Here is a 17,907-nt window from a genome sequence, read left to right as displayed (position 1 = left end):
CTGTACAAAGACCCGGCTGAGGGTTTGAAAGGGCCTGCAGGCCAAGAACATAATTCCACTGTGCTTTGGGGGCTGGTTCTGCCAGGGGAGTGGGGACACTATTCTAATCCTCACCATGGTCTGCAGTGTTTCAGCAATGCCCAGCCTCCTGAGCACTGGGTGTACATCTACCTTTGACTGAGCTACCATGCCACCACAGTGCTCTACCTTCCTGGGCTTGCACAGTACCCTTAATACCTGGTTCCACTCCCTTTCCTCCCATGTACAGGCAGGTCCTGTGGCTGGAGTCCCAAATGGGGAATGCCCTGGTGACTGAACAGGCAGGCTCACCCTTTGAGTCTGGCCTGAGACAGTTTCCTGTCTCATCCCTGGGGGCTCGTTAGATGTTCCTGGCAGTATGCCCATTCTTGGAAGGCCCATGGTGACCAGGGGTGCCTAGCTCAGGGTCCTTCAGTCTCTAACACAGGCCTCTCAGGGATTGCACAGAACTGAGACCACACCCCTTTTCCCACCACCTGAACTGAATTCACACCCAAGTTGCCCCCCACCCCCAAGACCTGATGCTTGGGGATAATGGGCTCTTGTTTGTGATCAAAAGTCCCTTGAAGGGAGAGTAATTATTATTCCTGTTCTTGGGAGTCCTCAGGTTGGAGGGGGTCTTGTGACCTCACCTAATGGTCAGTAGAGGGAAGGAAGACCTGGGACATTTTGAGTGGGAGTGGGGGAGCTTTCCTGTGGATTCCTGAAACCAGCTGGAAGTCTGTGAAGAACATGAACTTTGGGTTCTTTTATCCTGAAAACTCCAGGGCCATAACAGGACAAGAGCAGGAGTTAGGCCTTGCAGTCTGGCTTGTTTGAAGAAACAAAACTGCTTCCACAGCCTACTGATGTCAGACGGAGCCCCTTTATTTGGGTAATTAAAAGAGCTATTAATGTCCCCCAGCCCCAGAAGCATCCTGCTAAAAGCTCTGGAAAGAGTGTATGAACCAGATTGGAATTAAGTCTGTAGGCCTGCAAAATGCAGTCAACAAAACCCTATTGAATGCAGAGAACAAGGCCGTTGGCACGAATCAGTTGCCCGTCCTCCAACCTGGAGCAGGCATTCAGAGTCAAGGCTGCCTGAGTGGCCCCTGTGCTGCCTGATGCTGTGGTTCCCTTTTGTCTGCTCATTGCCCTCCCTCCTTGATGTGACCCCAGCCCAGCATGAGACTTTGTAGTTCTGTCCCATAGGCTGATCTGTTTGTGATTCTTCAGAGGTAAGTAGACAGTTGAGAGCCCTAAGGATAGGTGCTGAGAGCCGGGCTGGGAAAACTGACTTAATACCCTCATTGAGGACATATCATAGGGCAAGCTATGGCCTTCTTAAGCCTGTATCTATATCCACAGGACAGGAAGAATAACGGGGCCTATCTCCCAGACCCCAGAGAGAGGATTATTGAGATAATGTATGTAAAGTGCTTGTCATGAGTCTTCACACGCGCAGCCTGCCCAATGGAAGGTAGCAGCTTTTGCTACCTGCTGCTCTGCTCAAACCTCCTACCAGCCTCACTCCAGCAGGTACATGCTGAGAACTGCTGTGGGAGCTGAGTGAGGTGGCCAGCTCTGACCTGGGAAGGAGATGAAGCCAGGACCCCAGGGTTGAGGGAGGTCATTGTCTTGGAGACTCGATTAGGTTTGCCCAATTTCCAAGAGCTCTTGGTTCTGTTCTTTCAAAAATTTTCTGTGCCTCAAGAGCCTTCTTTGCTTGGGACTGGACTTCCCCTCACGCTCCACCCTGCCATCCCTGTGGAAGTCCCATTCAGTTGGTTGTATGCCTGTCCAGAACACTAACTACACTTGCAGAGTGTAGGAGGAACCCTTTGATGTAGTATAGCATAATCACCTGGATGATGGAGCCTGGTTGACAGGCTCTGAAAAGTCATGTCACCATTCATACCTTCCTGTTAGCCTTTTCTTAGAGGTTATGGCCCCCGTCCCATCTCCATGACTGCTTAGGCTGGGTGAGGGCTCAGAAACCTTAGGTGGAGCTCTCCCTGCATCCCAGGAGAGGATCAACAGAACTAGTCCTGTGGTGTAGTTGGATTTTTCTTTGGGCTGCCAGCTCACAAATAATGACACGGAGACTTACTGTTAATTATGAAAGTTCAGCCTTAGCTTAGGCTTGTCCCACTAACTCCCTCCACCCCAGACAGGGTTTCTCTGTGTAGTCCTGGCTGTCCTGGAACTCATTCTGTAGACCATGCTGGCCTCAAACTCACAGAGATCTGCCTGCCTCTGCCTCCCAAGTCCTGAGATCAAAGGCATGTGCCACTATTGCCCAGCTCCCACTCACTCCTATAATTTAAATTAACCCATTTATTTTAATCTACATTCTATCATGTTGGCTCGTTACCTCAACTCTCTGTACTGCTCATGCCTCTGCATCTAGCTGCTGACTTTGCCTTCTTCCCAGAGTTCTCTCTCTGCCCGGAAGTCCCACCTATACCTCCTGCCTAGCTTTTGGCTATTCAGCTTTTTTTTGTTTGTTTGTTTTGTTTTGTTTTGTTTTTTCAAGATAGGGTTTCTCTGTGGCTTTGGAGGAACTAGTTCTTGTAGACCAGGCTGGCCTGGAACTCACAGAGATCCACCTGCCTCTGCCTCCCGAGTGCTGGGATTAAAGGCATGCTCCACCAACACCCGGTGGCTATTCAGCTTTTTACTGCACCAATCCCAGCAATACATTTTTTACACCGTGTACAAATATCCCAGAACACTGTGGTCCAGTACTGCCCTCTCTCCAGTCAGCATCCTGGAGAGTACTGCTCTATAGACTGTATTATACAACTGCTTTTCCCCGATTGGCCTTCCTGTTCTTTACCTTGTGGCCTCCCCGTCCTGGGAAGGTTTGCCACATCAGGAAAGAAGACAGCTCCCATTGAGGACAGCAAGCATCTTGGCACAGGGACCTCTCCTCTTGCTGTCTGAAGACTATACACCTCTCCTGCTGTTCACTTGCCCTCTGGGATCTTCCTGGTCGCTCATTAGCTGGTTCTTGTTTGCCTCTGCCCTAGGGCTGCCTTCAGCCCTCCAGGGTTATAGCTGGTGTTCCAGCCTTAGGAACCTAGAAGAAGATTGCCGATGAGGGGACAGGTGTAGCTGAGGATCACAGAGGAGAGTGATTTACCCCTCCCAAGCCTGTGATTCCACATTTTCTTGGACCCATCTGGAAGTCTTTTCTTTAGCCTGGAAGGCTAGCAGAGATGCTTCAGGGAGGGGCTTGTGGTAAGCGTGATAGGTGGGAGATAGAGCCCTCATTTCTCCTTTCTCCTAAAGAGTGTCCAAAGTAGCCAACTTGCTGCCTTTGGGGACCTTTTTTTTTTTTTTTTTTTTTTTGTCACCAATGATAGAGTGGAACCAGGAGCTCAGGGTGTTGGGACTGCTAAGGAAAGTCTCTGTCATTGAGCTACATCTCCGCTCTAGCTTCTTCTTATTCACCCTCTGTGAGAGGCTACCTACTCACAGATGAAGAGTACCATCCACACACAGTGCCCATTGGGCAGGGCTCACTCTCACCTGTGGAGCTGTATTGTTGTACTTAGTATAGAAAAGACTGCTCAACCCCAGTGGAGCCACCTCACCCTGTCAGGGTCATGCCTCACCAAGGATAGGAGACTTCCTGGTCAGTTTCTTCAGTGACTCAGGAACCTCAAATCTTTCCCAGAGAACAGCTGCCTCTTGCTTCACCTGCCAGTTACACAAAGGCAGCAGCAGAGCGGTCCAGTTCAGCCCCGTCGTAATTGATCAGCTATGTGACTCCATCTGGTAAAGAAGTCTGTTGAGGTCACTCCTTGACAGAGCAAGGGAGCCAGCTGGGGCCCCCGAGGGCACTGTCAAATTGGATATTGGTGGTCTCGGCCTGGAATTAGGAGCACATGTATCAGAGGTTTTCATCACTAGAGGTGGTGGCCAAAGCCAGTCTGGCAATATATTTTGCTTGACTTTCAAGTGACTTAGAAATGTTTAATTAGTGGCTGATATTTAAAACTTAGGGAATTTTATATGAAAATCCTGATTTCCTGCTGAAGGGGAATCTGGCAAGGCAGAGTCCTTTCTTTCGAGGGCCTCCTGCTTCCAGTTGTACACTCAAACCAATTCTGTCTCCCTTGCCTGGCACCAGGGTGCCAGGTGTTACACACGGAAACTGTCTGGTGTGTGAAAAGGTAAGAGGAAGGGAGGGGAGGACTGAAGGCAGGAAGGGGAGTGTTACGTGATGCATTCTGTTAGTCATCTAAGTCCTTCTTCAGGCCTTCCACTGAGGAGGTGGGTGACTTGTCCGCCGTTACACAAGTGATCGGTGATGAAGTCAGGATGCACTGGAACTTTCAGGACTTCCTACCCACCCCCAACATACATCTCTGTGGCCCATTTCCTATTTCCTGCAGCATTTTTAGCTGCCACATGTCTCTCCTTGTGGCCTTTCGGATGTTACGACTCACTGAGCTGTCCATGTGCTGAAAGGGTCAGATACAGTGTAGGGCAGGAGCCTTCAGGGCCTCCATGCTGTCCTCTCTCTCTCTCTCTCTCTCTCTCTCTCTCTCTCTCTCTTTTCTTCTTTCCTTCCTTCCTTCCCTTCTTTCTTTCTCTTTTTTTGGTTTTTCGAGACAGGGTTTCTCTGTGTAGCTTTGGAGCCTATCCTGGCATTCACTCTATAGATCTGGCTGGCCTCGAACTCACAGAGATCCACCTGCCTCTGCCTCCCAAGTGCTGGGATCAAAGGCGTGTGCCACCACCACCTGGTCCTGCTGTCTCCCTTTCAATGTAGGGCTTCTCTCTGGACTAAAGCACCTCAAAATGGGAGACTCTGACCCTCCTTCAGTCAAGAAACATTCAGAGCACACCTCCTTGGAAGCCATCTGACCAGGTGATAGGTTCATGGGATAGCAGTAGAAGATTTGGTCTTGACCCTCAAAGTGCTCTTCTGTTTGGTGGAAAAGACAGACCCAGTAATCTCATCATAAAACACTGTCTTGAGAGCCCGTGACAGGTGTGACGAGTATGGCAAGCCCTTGTCTGGCTGGAGATTGAGGAGGGGCCATGGACGAGCTGATAAGTACAGTTTCGTCAGAGGGAGAACTACACTGCAGTGCTGGCTGTGACCAAAGCACCCTGGAACAGCACTTCTATGTCACTCATGAAAAGGGTGGGGAGCCTGGAGCTTGGATGATGCTTCACCACTGCAGGTTTTGTGAGGTGGTGGTGACAGTTCTTGGAAAGCCTTTCAGCTGTAGCATGGGGCCCCTGGGAGCTACAGTAGCCCCGGGTGGGAGTAATGTGTGGCCTGGTTCAGGACTTTGGTCAGATTCGGAAAATACGGAGGGGAAATCGGCAGAATTTGATGGTGGATTGCATGTGCATGGCTGAGGAAGGGAGAGTGACACACGCAGAGCTGGAGGGAGGAAGACACCAGATCTCAAGACAAGGAATGAGAGGCGTGAGGGGGCCCATGAGGATACCCTTGGAGTAAGTCTCTGTGCTGTGTGAGTCACCAGAGTCTGTATCATTGAAGCGGTAGATGTGGACACATGACTCTTCACAGACTGAGAAGAGCTAGAGCAACACACGAGAGAAAATCCTTGGGAGGCCAAAGAGCAGCGCACACCAGAGCAGGACAGCACAGGTTCATATCCCACCTCCACTACATATCCTAAACAGAGATCAGTCCTACCCGTGGCCACCTGGAGGGGATTGTGGGGCTGAATCTACAGGGGTCAGGGTGTATAAGGAAGACAAGAGATGATCCTTGAGAGCCTTTGGGCCCCAACACCTGGAGGACAAGCAGTGTGATGGGGTCTAGGGCTACCAGTGAGACACACCTGGGCCTTGGTGGGCTCGCCCACCAAGTGTTGGGCTGGGTGAGGCCAGTTCCCTGGAAGAGGGAATGGGAGGCAAAGGTGAAAGTGTGGGCCAGAGCTCTCTTCGGGAATTTGGTTCTAGACAAAAGTGCCTTCTGAAAGGGAGAGCTAGAAGTCAAGGTCACTCATGTTCAATGGCTCATGTTTCTCCTGGGAAAAACTTTTTGGAAACATCTGTGAGGAAGAAGGTGGGCAGAAGGGCAGAGGCCACAGGAGAGGGAAAGTTATAGAGTAGCCAGCCACTGAGCAGGGAACACGGGAGCTGACCATGGTCCTGGGGGGGCCTTAGATGGGGTGAGCAGAGGTCAGGCTCTGAAGGTGTTGGAACAGCCTATGTAGATGAGACACTGGTCCTGTGGCTTTGGGGTTCTAACAGGCTGACCATCTCAACCTGTTAGACCATAGGGACGGTTGGGAGGGAGGCTTTCCACAGTAAACCACCCTATGAGCACAAGTGCTTGCTCATGCTCTTTCCAGTGTTGCAGTACTATTATTATTAGTTTTGAGTCGGGGTCTTGCTATATAGTCTAGACTTTCCTTGAACTTCCAATAAGTTCTTCCTCAGTCTCCTAAATGCTATGAATGCTTTACTTTTTGTGGGGTGAGGGGGTAGGTTTAGAGAAAGTCTTGTGTAATCCAGGCTAGATCCAAACTTGCTTTAGAACCAACCTTCTGAACCTTCATCCTTTTCCCTTCCAAGTGCTGGGGTTACTGACCACCATACCTAGCTGACATTGGATTCTTGACCACTTTAGCTCAGGGGAGACTTTGACATATACTCTTCCACAGTGGGAGTGACCCTCTCTTATGGACTCTACCCTGGCCTTAGCCCAGTGATGTCGACCTTGGCCCCAGCTTACGAAGCCTGAGGACAAGGTGGCTGCTTCCTGCCCAGCACTGGGTGGTGCGGAGGGAGGAAGTCCATCCAGGCCAGTTTGCTGCTGACTGTAGCAAGTGGGTTCAAGGTTCTGGTGACTTGGCATGATGTCCTTGAGACATAGCTACCCAGGAGGCCTTTCACACCCCTGCAGAAGGTGGCCCCTTCCTTGCTCTGACTCGGCAGGGAGGCTGGAGTTTTCTGGCCAAATCCTGCTGGGGCCTGTGGAGGGCAAGAAGTTAGAGCCAGGTCAGCATCTCCCTGTGGTGGCTCAGCCACCACAGAGCAAAGCGGGGTGGGACTCTTGAGTCAGCACTGTCCAGGGTGGGGCTAAGCCCTATTCCTGTCTTAGCCCAGAAAGCTCCAAGCTTCCGGCTGAGTCACAGGGAAGGGGAGAAGCTCAGTGAGGCTGGGGGCTGAGGAGTTCCCACATCACTTCCTGCTGGGATGGGTTGTGGGGCCCTAAAGTGGCAGCTCTGGAGTAGCCCCATCCTGTCTCTTTGAAGGAGGGAGCATCCTTGGGGAGCACAGACCCTGGGGGGAGGACAGGCTCTTGAGCAGCCACTGACTCAAGTGGCCCAGGGACCATGGGAGAAGTTCCATTCTGATTGGGACAGCAGCCAGAGCCTCTAGTTAAGGAATAAACCCCAGGCAGAGGACAGGGAGGATATGTGAACTATATTCACAGCCAGGAAACCAGGTGGGACATGCTCTTTGGCACAAGAGGCACAACAGAGAACAACAACAAAAACAACAACAACACCACACACACACACACACACACACACACACACACACACACACACACAATCTCCAGTCACCTGTGCACATAAGAGTACCAGGAACTCACACACAAGCCTGGACAGGCCCCAAGGTTCCGTGCACATAAGCACACAGACACACAGACTTGGGCAGGCTCAGGCAGGGCCTTCCGCAAAGACTTCCACACAGCTATTCTGTCACTCTGGAGATGGCACCAGACACATGGGAATTTGGGCAGTCACAACACTTGTGACTTGTAACACATCCTATTTCTTTCTGAGTTGATCTGACCAAGACCCTTGGGGACCACACTCAGGTTCACATGGAATGGGCTGGTACTATAACATCCCAGGAGGGAGGCCACACCCCCTGTCCTGCCCTCTGTGGCTTGCTGGGCTGGATTTTCCTGCAGGGCTTTTGGATTTTGTTTTTGAGCCACTCGAGTGTTGATCGTGTGCCAGGCATCATGCCAGCACAGGGAAAACGTGTGCAAAGTTGTTTTGAGTAAAGCTCTCAGTAAGTGTGGGTTATTATGTACATTATTATTTACATACGTAATCTCGTTTCTTCTCATAACAACTCTGTGAGGCAGAGGGCTATTATTGTTCCCATTTTACAGATAAGGAAAGTGGGGCTCTGAAAGGTTAAGTGGCTTGTCCTTGAGAGGTTGAGGCTGGATTTGAACCTGGTCTTTGACAGTATATGGTCTCTATCTGTCCTATGAGATAACCAGTGGGGAAGACCTAGTGAAGTCTGCCCACCATGTGGAAGGATCATTGGCAGCCGGGTCCATCAGCAAACCATGACTCTTAAGTTTGAGGCACAGGGTGCAAGGGAGGAGGGATGAGAGCAAGCATGGATGGGTGTTCACAGCATGAGAAAGCGTGTTGTGAAGGCACTGTGCTCGCTTCAAGGTATGTTTCACTTTCCATCCCTTGGTCACTTTGTTCAGTGTCTTTCCAGCAGTCAGGAGTTGTGGACCACTGGCACCCAGGCTTCCTCTCCAACCTGGCTTGCCTTTGTCTGAGGGACCCTGGGCAGCTTGCCATCCACCCAGGCTAAAGTGGAGGGAGTGTTGAGCTGCCACCTGGAACTTGTGCTTATCTGGGACTCCTGGCATTTCTGTATCTGGACAGAATCCAAGGGTGGCTTCCCGCTTAGAGCTGTAGGTCCCACCCAAGTGGAAATGCCCTCCAGTGCAGGCAGATAAGCCTTGGTGAACCAGAGGCAGCTTGTGTTTCCCGAGAACCTTGAGGGGTGCAAGAGATAAAGGGGTGCAGGAGCTGTGTGTCTTGATCTTGCTGAGTCTTGTGAGGCTCCTATGAGCGGCACTCTTGTGTTATCCCTGCGACACACATAAGAAACTACAGTGGAGTGAGCCGGTGTCATAGGGAAGGGCCTACTTGGTGCTTCTTAGGGTGTTGTCCTCCCGGGTTACCCTGCGATGGTCCAGCGGCTGGCTGTCTTTCAGACCAGCAGTTTCAGAATCTCTTTCGATGTTTAGGGAGGTTGGGAATGGTGCTTCAGCTTCCCTTCGCCTCCCAGTGTAAAGTACTAAGGGTTGGGAGTCTCGGGCACTACAGGAGTTAAAAGCTGGAGAGCTGCTGAGGGCTGGGAGTGTTGGACGTTAAGGAGTTAAGAGTTGGAGAAGAGCTCTTGGTATTTTAAAGAGAGGACATCTTTGGGCTGTGACTGCCTCTGGTGTCAGTGGCAGAATTCAAGTTCTAGTCTCAAGCAGGATCTTTCCTCATGAATTCTAGTGCAGCCCTGTGCCTGACTCTGGGTTACAGGAGTGTGACAGAACTTCAGCTACAGAGCCACACATATTTCCCCGAAACTCCTAGTCTTCTCCGTCATCACCTTTTGTCCCCAAGAGACCTTTCTGGGGAGCAGCTATGAGCTCCTGTCTATCATCCTGTTGACTGGATGTTACCCATCCCACGTGTCTCAGCAGGCTTATTGGAAAGCCCCAATGCTTCTTCAGCATCTCGTGCCATGTGGTAAAGGGCTGTGCTTCCATCAAAGAACTGGTGTGTTTCCTGTTCTTGGTCAGTGGGAACCAAGTTACTTCATTTCCCTTTTCTCCGTTGCCACCAGGAGTCTTAGTGTTAAACGTGCAACCCACCCTCAATAGCTTTGTGAAGGTCAAATGACCTGCTTATGTGATCCTTCCTTTCTAGTTTTGATGTCTTCTTCGGGTTGTTTTTTCTCTGCTCCTGATCTTAATGCTTCTATTTTGCCGCTTTCTTGTCTTTGTGTTTCCTTACCTCTTTCTGGAACCAGGCTGAGGGTATGTAAAAACATTGGACATACAAACACACATGAAATCATCTTCACATTGCTTGGCTGGCATGCTGCCTCCTGGCTTCCCGGCTCTGTGAGTCTGTTTGTTTGCATGGTCCTGACCCGCTGGTCAGTTGGGACATGCCTGAGGCTGCTCAGGGGCTGCTTTCTGCTTGTCTTTGTGTCCTGTCTTCAGCCGCTTAGAATTTTTTAAATAATTCCTCTCTGAACCCATTAGTTATTCAAAGCATAAACAGCACACTGGTGGGTCAGTGGGTGTTGACTTGTTTCTTTTTCTCCTCTTAAGTTTGTATCTTTTGCATTCTGCAAGTATAAGTTGCTTTGGTAACACCCCCAGATGATAAGTTTAAAGGCAAAAATGCCTTTGGTCCTTCTATCGCTCAGGATTTTGTGCTTCATTCATCCTTCTGTCTGGATTTTTTTTTCTCATTTATATCTTTTCCCACAAAGTGAAATAATCTGACCAGACATATTTTATAACCTATTTTTATTTAGTGATAATTAGTATCTCCTAATTATTTGCATCTTTTGCAACAATGAATAGGTCCTCAAGTTTTCTCAGTGGTTGTGTGTGTGTGTGTGTGTGTGTGTGTGTGTGTGTGTGTGTATGTATGTATGTATGTATATAAATGCATGAGGATGTATGTATGTATGTATGTATGTATGTATGTATGTATGTATGTATGTATATAAATGCATGAGGACTGGCCAGATGGCTCAGTGGGTAAAGACACTGTTGTTGATAAGCCTGACAACCTGAATTCAACCCCCAGGACTCACATAGTGGAAGAGAATGTCCAGAAATTGTCCTTTGATCTACACACACACACACACACACACACACACACACACACACACACACCTACCTCTTTCATCTGGACAGACGTGAAATGCTCACACCACCATTTTTTCCATCTCTAACCTTGTGGCTTGCTGCTGAGAAAAATGTGGCTTTCTTTCCATCATGCTTGCCCCTCCCCACATGCTCTGCAGCTTCTCACCTTTGCTGTGTGATTGCCTTTGCTACTTAATATGCCATGCAAGAGACTGAGGCAGGAAGATCGTGATTTTGAGATTAGTCTGGGCTATGTAACAAAGCTGCCTCAAAAATTCAAGCAAGCAAGCAAACTCATTTGGGCTAAGGTTATACTGCACAGTGGTTTAGGCTGAGTGTCATCCATAATCAAAATAACAATGCACTTTAACATCTTTTTTTAATGTCTGATAATAATCCTCAATTTTGTTCTATCTGCACATACATGCATGTGTGCTGTTAGGGACCAAACCCAGGCCCTTTCACGTTAGACAAGCATGTACTGAGCCACACACAGAGCCCCTATGAGCCTAGTACAGCATATTGTGACCCTCTTTGCTCTTGGGAGGGACAGTAGAATCTCACTCCCCCTTCTCCCTAGTCATACTGTCTGTCTCTGGCACATTCAAGTTTCTGAGCTCAAGACTAAGGACATTCATGCTCTGTCTAGTGACTGTAAGTCTCCATGGGTGCTGGGGGCTCTGGCTTGAGACAGAAGGCTTAAATTGTATTCCTGCAGGGCCAGGGAAGTTGAGGGCTAACCTTGCATTTCCTTTTCTTTGGGTCAGATGCTGTCAAAGGAGGATTTTAAATGTTCAAGTCTTTCTTCTCTTTATTACAGTTATATGTTTTTGTGTGTGGTTGCACACTGATATGGCAGTCATGAGGGCATCAGAGGACAGCTTATGGGAGTTCAAATCCTCCTTCCACCATGTGGGTTCTGGGTATTGAACTCAGGTAGTCAGCCTTGGTGGCAATCACCTTTACCCACTGAGCCACCTGCCTGTCCTTTCATGTATTCTGTGCTTATATTATAAACACACAACCCATGATTTTATATTTCACTTTGCTTCATAGTTTGACCCCTTCTCTCTCAATTCTAATTCTTCTGCCTCATCCTCCCGTGTGCTGGGATTATGTGTTTCTTTTCTTTTCTTTTCTTTTCTTTTTGTTTTTTTTTTTTTGGTTTTTTGAGACAGGGTTTCTCTGTGTAGCTTTGGAGCCTATCCTGGCACTCACTCAGGAGACCAGGCTGGCCTTGAACTCAGAGAGATCCACCTGCCTCTGCCTCCCAAGTGCTGGGATTAAAGGCATGCGCCACCAACGCCCGGCTGGGATTATATGTTTCTTATACAGCTTTGTTTGCTTATTTTCTAATATATTGTTTTTTGCCAGCTGTTTAATATTCCACTGAATGAAGTATCATAATCATTTTTGTCCAGTCCCGTGTCCTTGGACTGGACTGACAGTCCTGCAGACCTGCCTTTGACTAAATTCCATCTTTCTTGAGATAAATGGCCAAGGTGGTTCTCAGGCCATGCACAACTTCCTCTCCCCAGGCTCTGAAGAAAGGCTGATCCGAAAATTTGAAGCTGAGAACATCTCTAACTACACGGCCCTTCTGCTGAGCCAGGATGGCAAGACACTGTACGTGGGGGCCCGAGAGGCCCTCTTTGCACTCAACAGCAATGTCAGCTTCTTACCAGGCGGGGAGTACCAAGAGGTGAGAGGTATCTGAGGGTGGCCAGGTGTCTGGAGAGGGGGTGGTCAGGAAGCTCAGCCTGCTGGTCAGAGAAAGCTTTGGACAGGGGAGGAGCATGGCTGCGCACACACTCCACACCCTCACACCTATTTCCCTTCTTCTCCAGCTGCTGTGGCGTGCAGATGCTGACAGGAAACAGCAGTGCAGCTTCAAGGGCAAGGACCTGAAGGTAAGACTGAAGTTGGGGAGAGATCTGGGCAGAACACTGAGCCGATACAGCCAAGTGTTATGGGAAAGGGCATAGCCTGGAGATAGCCAGGGTTGAATCCCAACCTCCATGTAGACGAGCCTTACTGTTCCCACCTTAAAATGGAGATCATATGCCTGTGTCCCTGGATAAACCAGTGGGCCCAGGGCCCCTGACACATAACAGTGCCAAATTGGCCTAGCACTAATGGGAACTGGATGGGGTGGTGACTATGTCTGTAAAGGGTCTCCAGTGGAGAGACAGTCTGGTAAATTCTAGTCTGGTTTTAGCAAAGACATTAGATGAGGTCTAACCCAGTACAGGATTCTCCTGCAGGACTTGTCACCATTCCCAGAGGCCCCAGATTCCAAATGGAGCAAGTGGCATCCAAGGCAGCCTTCAAGTCAAGTCCTGGCTGCCCCCACTCAATCATCCTTCATTCTGTAAACAGTTAGCAAGTACTTGTTGGCAGTGTGGGGATGGAACCCAGTGTCTCCCACATTAGATGAGTGTTCCGGGGCTGTGCCTCAGCCCCTCTTCAGAACTTGTTCTGTAGTGTTAGCTACTAGAGACATTATGAAAACGTAAAAGCATGCCTGTAATCCCAGAACTTGGGCAGGAGGATTAGAAGTTCAAGGTCATCCTTGACTACATAGCAGATTGAAAGGCTGAACTCCATGACACCATTTCAGAACCCTAAAAAATGAAAGAAAAACCAATGGAAAATCAGTTTGTTTATGAGGTGGTCATGAAAAAAGAAAAAGCAGGGTTGGAAAGATGGCTCAGCAGTTAAGAGACTGCAGTCCTCTCCAGGGGACCAGCCTATTTCCCAGCATCCACAAAGACAGCTTACAACCTGCTATAACTCCAGCTCCAGGCGATCCAATACCCTCTTCTGGCCTCCACAGCACCAGGCACACAAGTGGTCCACACATAGATGCAGGTGAAACACTTATACACATAAAATAAAAATAAATCTTAAAAAAGGAAGAAAGAGCCAGGCAGGCCGTAGCAGCTCTGTAGCCTAGACTGGCCTTGAAACCCAGGCTGGTCTTGAAACTTTTGATTGTCCTGTCTCAGCCTCCTGATTAGCTGGAGTTGACTGGCTTGTGCCACCAGGTCTGTCTTGCCTGTGTTTTAAAAGAATCGCTTTGAGCTGGGTGTGGTTGTGTCTGCTTATAATTCTAGTGATTGCAAGGCAGAAGATTATTAATTCCAGGCCAGCCTAGGCTACATGGTGGGACTTGCATTAATAAAAATAAATAGGTCCCACTGTATACAGGAAAGAGTGTTCTCTCTGGGACTGGACACAAGGGAGACTTGCTAAGGGTTCGGTGATGACAGTGCCTCATCCAGGGTACTATCCTTAAATCGGGTAAGATCTGGGCTGGAGAGATGGCTCAGAGGTTAAGAGCACCGACTGCTCTTCCAGAGGTCCTGAGTTCAATTCCCAGCAACCACATGGCGGCTCACAACCATCCCTTATGAGATCTGGTGCCCTCTTTTGGTGTGCAGATATTCATGGAAGCGGAATGTTGTATACATAATAAATAAATAAATCTTTAAAGAAAAAAAAAAAGAAATGGTCAGATCTGGGCTTTTGGTTATTGAATGTTTAGCATCCAGGAAAGTGTGGGGTTTGAGAGACGCCAAGGCCAAGGGCTTCCCACCGGAAACATGGAAATTATTCACTCCTCCAGGTCTTGGGGGAGTCGGTGGCACCGATTTGGAAATTCCTGTTAGACATCTTGTGGAGGTGGCGTTTGTGCCAAGAGTTCAGGGTTGAGCAGTTCCTCCTGTTTTGTCTCCTGTTTCCTCACTGGGTTGGAGAAGACACTCCAAGGGTAGAATCCTCCCCTTTTGGGTGCCCTTCACCAGACAGAGGAGTATTTGCCAGTCTAAAACTAGCTGAGCCCCAGGATCTAATGCAGTGCAGATCCTGCCTAAGCTCTGCCAGCCCACAGCTCCTGGTTTCTCTATTGTTCCCTTTCTTTTACCTCACAGGTCCCCAGCAAAGGCCCTGCCCCCAGGCCTGGCCTTGGGTCTGGGGAGGAGGCCTCTGCAGTGCCCCCTGGTGGCATATATGGACCTGACATTCTCTCCTTCCCCACAGCGAGACTGTCAAAACTACATCAAGATCCTTCTGCCACTCAACAGCAGCCACCTGCTCACCTGTGGCACAGCAGCCTTCAGCCCGTTGTGTGCCTACATTGTAAGTTCCCTCCTCTCCCCTGGGGCTTGGCTGCAGCTGCCTGGGCACAGCCCTTCTCCCTGTCAGGGGAGTTCTTCTCTAGCCCAGATTCCTGGTGAAAGGAGGACCCTCAGGGCAGGCTTCTAGGTAGCAGTGGGCTCTTGAGACCCCTGAGCCCATCATCCTGGCCGCTGCCCAGCCCCCTACTGGGTCTCCCTGCCGGGGCAGGGAGGAGTGCATGCAGCCACCTTGTCCAGACTTTCCGCACTCCTCTGCCCTCCAGGTTCTTTCCCTTGCTGTGCTTGGTGCTCTCGAGTCATCTGAGCACCCCTTAGCATATGCCCACCCTGTACTCCTCCTTACCCTAACACGCTCAGGCAGAGGATGGCATTATGTCTGTGTTTTGGGACACAGGTCTTGGAGTCAGAAATTCCTGGGTTTGCATCGTGTTGCTATCCCTGGCTCCAGGACTACTTTCCAAGCCTCGTCTCTTCCCTCCCTACTGGGCATTAGTGCCTACTGCACACATGCCTTCCCATAGAGCATGGGGTAAGGAGGACACATGGCACTTTGGCACCTGCACACTTCCCTGTTGTGAACTTCCTTGTTTCCTGCCTTGGCCCTGAGCCACTTATCTACTCCCCCACAGAACACAGCAAGCTTCACTTTAGCACGAGATGAGGCCGGCAATGTTCTCCTGGAGGATGGCAAGGGCCGTTGTCCCTTTGACCCCAACTTCAAGTCCACGGCCCTGGTGGTGGGTAAGTGGTGGGGTAGGCTGGGTGCTTTGGGGCTTCATGGAGTCGGAAGCTGCACTCGGCAGGAGGGCTGAATCTGGGACCTGTCTGGGCTCTGGACAGTATATGTCCCGGGGCTGAGCTGGTGTCTCCATGCTGTGCTGGTTCCCAGGGGCCACTGAGTGACCCTGGGCCACCCTCCTGTTTAACTCTTCCAAGTTCCTGCTTCCGCCTAGGCAGGATGGATGGGGCTGTGGTCACTGTGGGCCCCAAGCAGGGCACAGGGCCTGGGCCAAGGGAGCCATTCCCATGGGAACACTCTCTTGGCAGATGGTGAGCTGTACACTGGAACAGTCAGCAGCTTCCAGGGAAACGACCCAGCCATTTCCCGGAGCCAGAGTTCCCGCCCCACCAAGACTGAGAGCTCCCTCAACTGGCTACAAGGTGGAGTTCTGCCTGGGTCCCCTAAGCAGTCAGCCCTCGGGAGGGGACGTTGTCCCAGAGGTTCCTAGACTGACTGTGTACCCTCCTGGCCTCTGCAGACCCTGCCTTTGTGGCTTCAGCCTACATTCCTGAAAGCCTGGGCAGCCCAATAGGCGATGATGATAAGATCTACTTCTTCTTCAGTGAGACTGGCCAGGAGTTTGAGTTCTTCGAGAACACCATTGTATCCCGAGTTGCCCGAGTCTGCAAGGTGAGTGGGGTCACCCACCCTAAGGGCAAACCCACACTGTGACCTTCCAGAACCATCCTCTGGGGAGCAACAGCTCAACCAGCTACCTGTCTCTCTTCTTCCTCCTCTTCCTCCTCTTTTCATGGTTTTTTTTTTTTGAGGTAAGGTCTCACTATGTAGTTCTGGCTGTCCTGGAACTCTCTATGTAGGCCAGGCTGACTTTGAACATAAATCTACCTCTCTCTGTCTCCCAAGTGCTGGGATTAAAGGAGAGCACCACCACTCCTGACTGGCCTCCCTTCTTTTATAATTGAGAAAAATCTCAATTATATATTGAAGGTAGGAGTGACAGTGCACACCCAAAATCCTGACACTTGGAGAGCTGGGAGGAGGGTGCTGGGGGATCCTCCTGGACCACATAACAAGATCCTATCTTTAAAACTTTCTTATTTTGCTTTTTTTTTTTCCCCTGTTTTTTTTGAGACAGGGTTTCTCTGTGTAGCTTTGGAGCCTATCCTGGCACTTGCTCTGGAGACCAGGCTGGCCTCGAACTCACAGAGATCCGCCTGCCTCTGCCTCCCGAGTGCTGGGATTAAAGGCGTGCGCCACCACCACTCGCCTATAAACTTTCTTAATAGTAATAGCTCCTTAGATAAGGTCTCATGTATCCCAGGATGGCCTCAAACTAATTGTGTAACTCAGGATGACCTTGAACTTCTGATTGTCTTGCTTGTGTTATACCTGGTTTACTTGGTGCTGGGCTCAAGCATGGAGGTATAAATTCTAGGCAGACACTCTACCAACTAAGCTACATCCCTTTGGAAAAGACGTCTTTATCTTTCTTTTGAAAATTTAAAATCCAGGTTCCTGGTTCAAATTCTACTCATCTGTTAAATGGCACTAATAACATACCCGCCGTCAGAGCTCTCCTTAAATAGGTTAAATTCTGCCATGTAAAGCTCTCAGGGTCCCTAAGTGTGATAACTGATGGTCCCCCAAAGAAAGAATCACATTAAAGTTTTCTTGCCGATCTGTTAAAACTAATGTATTTGTATTAACTTAGTAACAAACCCGAGTTGTGCTATCTCGAGGTGCTTTAGGCTCCTTGTTTGCTCAATAATCAACCACAGATTCCTTTTCCTATTGTTTATTTATTCGCTTATGTGTTTATTATGTGAAGTCCTGTTGTACTACCTGGCTGGCTGCAAACTGCTAGACTCAACACCCTCCTGGCATGCTGGATGACACTGTGCACTGAACTATCTTCTGTCCCTTCCCTGTTTAGATGTTTCCCCCTTGGTCCTAGTTTGTGCGTCCTCCTTGTTTCGTGCTGGAAACACACACTGCTTCTTAAGTTTTCTCAATTTTAGTTGCATATCTGGCTTTTTCTCATTCCTCATTCCTGTTTCTGTCTCAGCTCCTGCTGAGGAGGGCTGGCAAGGCAACACTGTGCCTCCAGCTATGGCCCTTGGCTTATGACTAAGCCAGCAGCCCCTCTTTTCCTCCAGGGCGATGAGGGTGGAGAACGGGTCCTGCAGCAGCGCTGGACCTCCTTCCTTAAGGCTCAGCTCCTGTGTTCCCGGCCTGATGATGGCTTTCCCTTTAACGTGCTACAAGATGTCTTCACCCTGAGCCCCAATCCCCAGGATTGGCACAAGACCCTTTTCTATGGGGTTTTCACCTCCCAGTGGTGAGTGAGATGCTAAGAT

At 49.7% G+C, this 17,907-nt stretch overlaps 1 protein-coding gene across 2 annotated transcripts in view; it reads left to right on the top strand.

Annotated features, from left to right (window-relative positions):
* Positions 1-17,907, top strand: part of Sema4b (semaphorin 4B) — a 41,373-nt gene that overhangs the window by 16,972 nt on the left and 6,494 nt on the right. For both annotated transcript variants that reach the window (XM_027408230.2, XM_035442437.1), the window contains exons 3-9: positions 12,208-12,371; positions 12,517-12,579; positions 14,711-14,809; positions 15,438-15,549; positions 15,856-15,969; positions 16,068-16,219; positions 17,707-17,888. In XM_027408230.2, coding sequence (XP_027264031.1) covers positions 12,208-12,371; positions 12,517-12,579; positions 14,711-14,809; positions 15,438-15,549; positions 15,856-15,969; positions 16,068-16,219; positions 17,707-17,888 — 886 coding nt within the window. The remainder of the gene's footprint in view (positions 1-12,207; positions 12,372-12,516; positions 12,580-14,710; positions 14,810-15,437; positions 15,550-15,855; positions 15,970-16,067; positions 16,220-17,706; positions 17,889-17,907) is intronic.

The sequence above is a fragment of the Cricetulus griseus genome, chromosome 3, assembly GCF_003668045.3.
Source record: "Cricetulus griseus strain 17A/GY chromosome 3, alternate assembly CriGri-PICRH-1.0, whole genome shotgun sequence".
NCBI lineage: Eukaryota > Metazoa > Chordata > Mammalia > Rodentia > Cricetidae > Cricetulus > Cricetulus griseus.
This window is presented reverse-complemented; position numbering and strand designations above follow the sequence as displayed.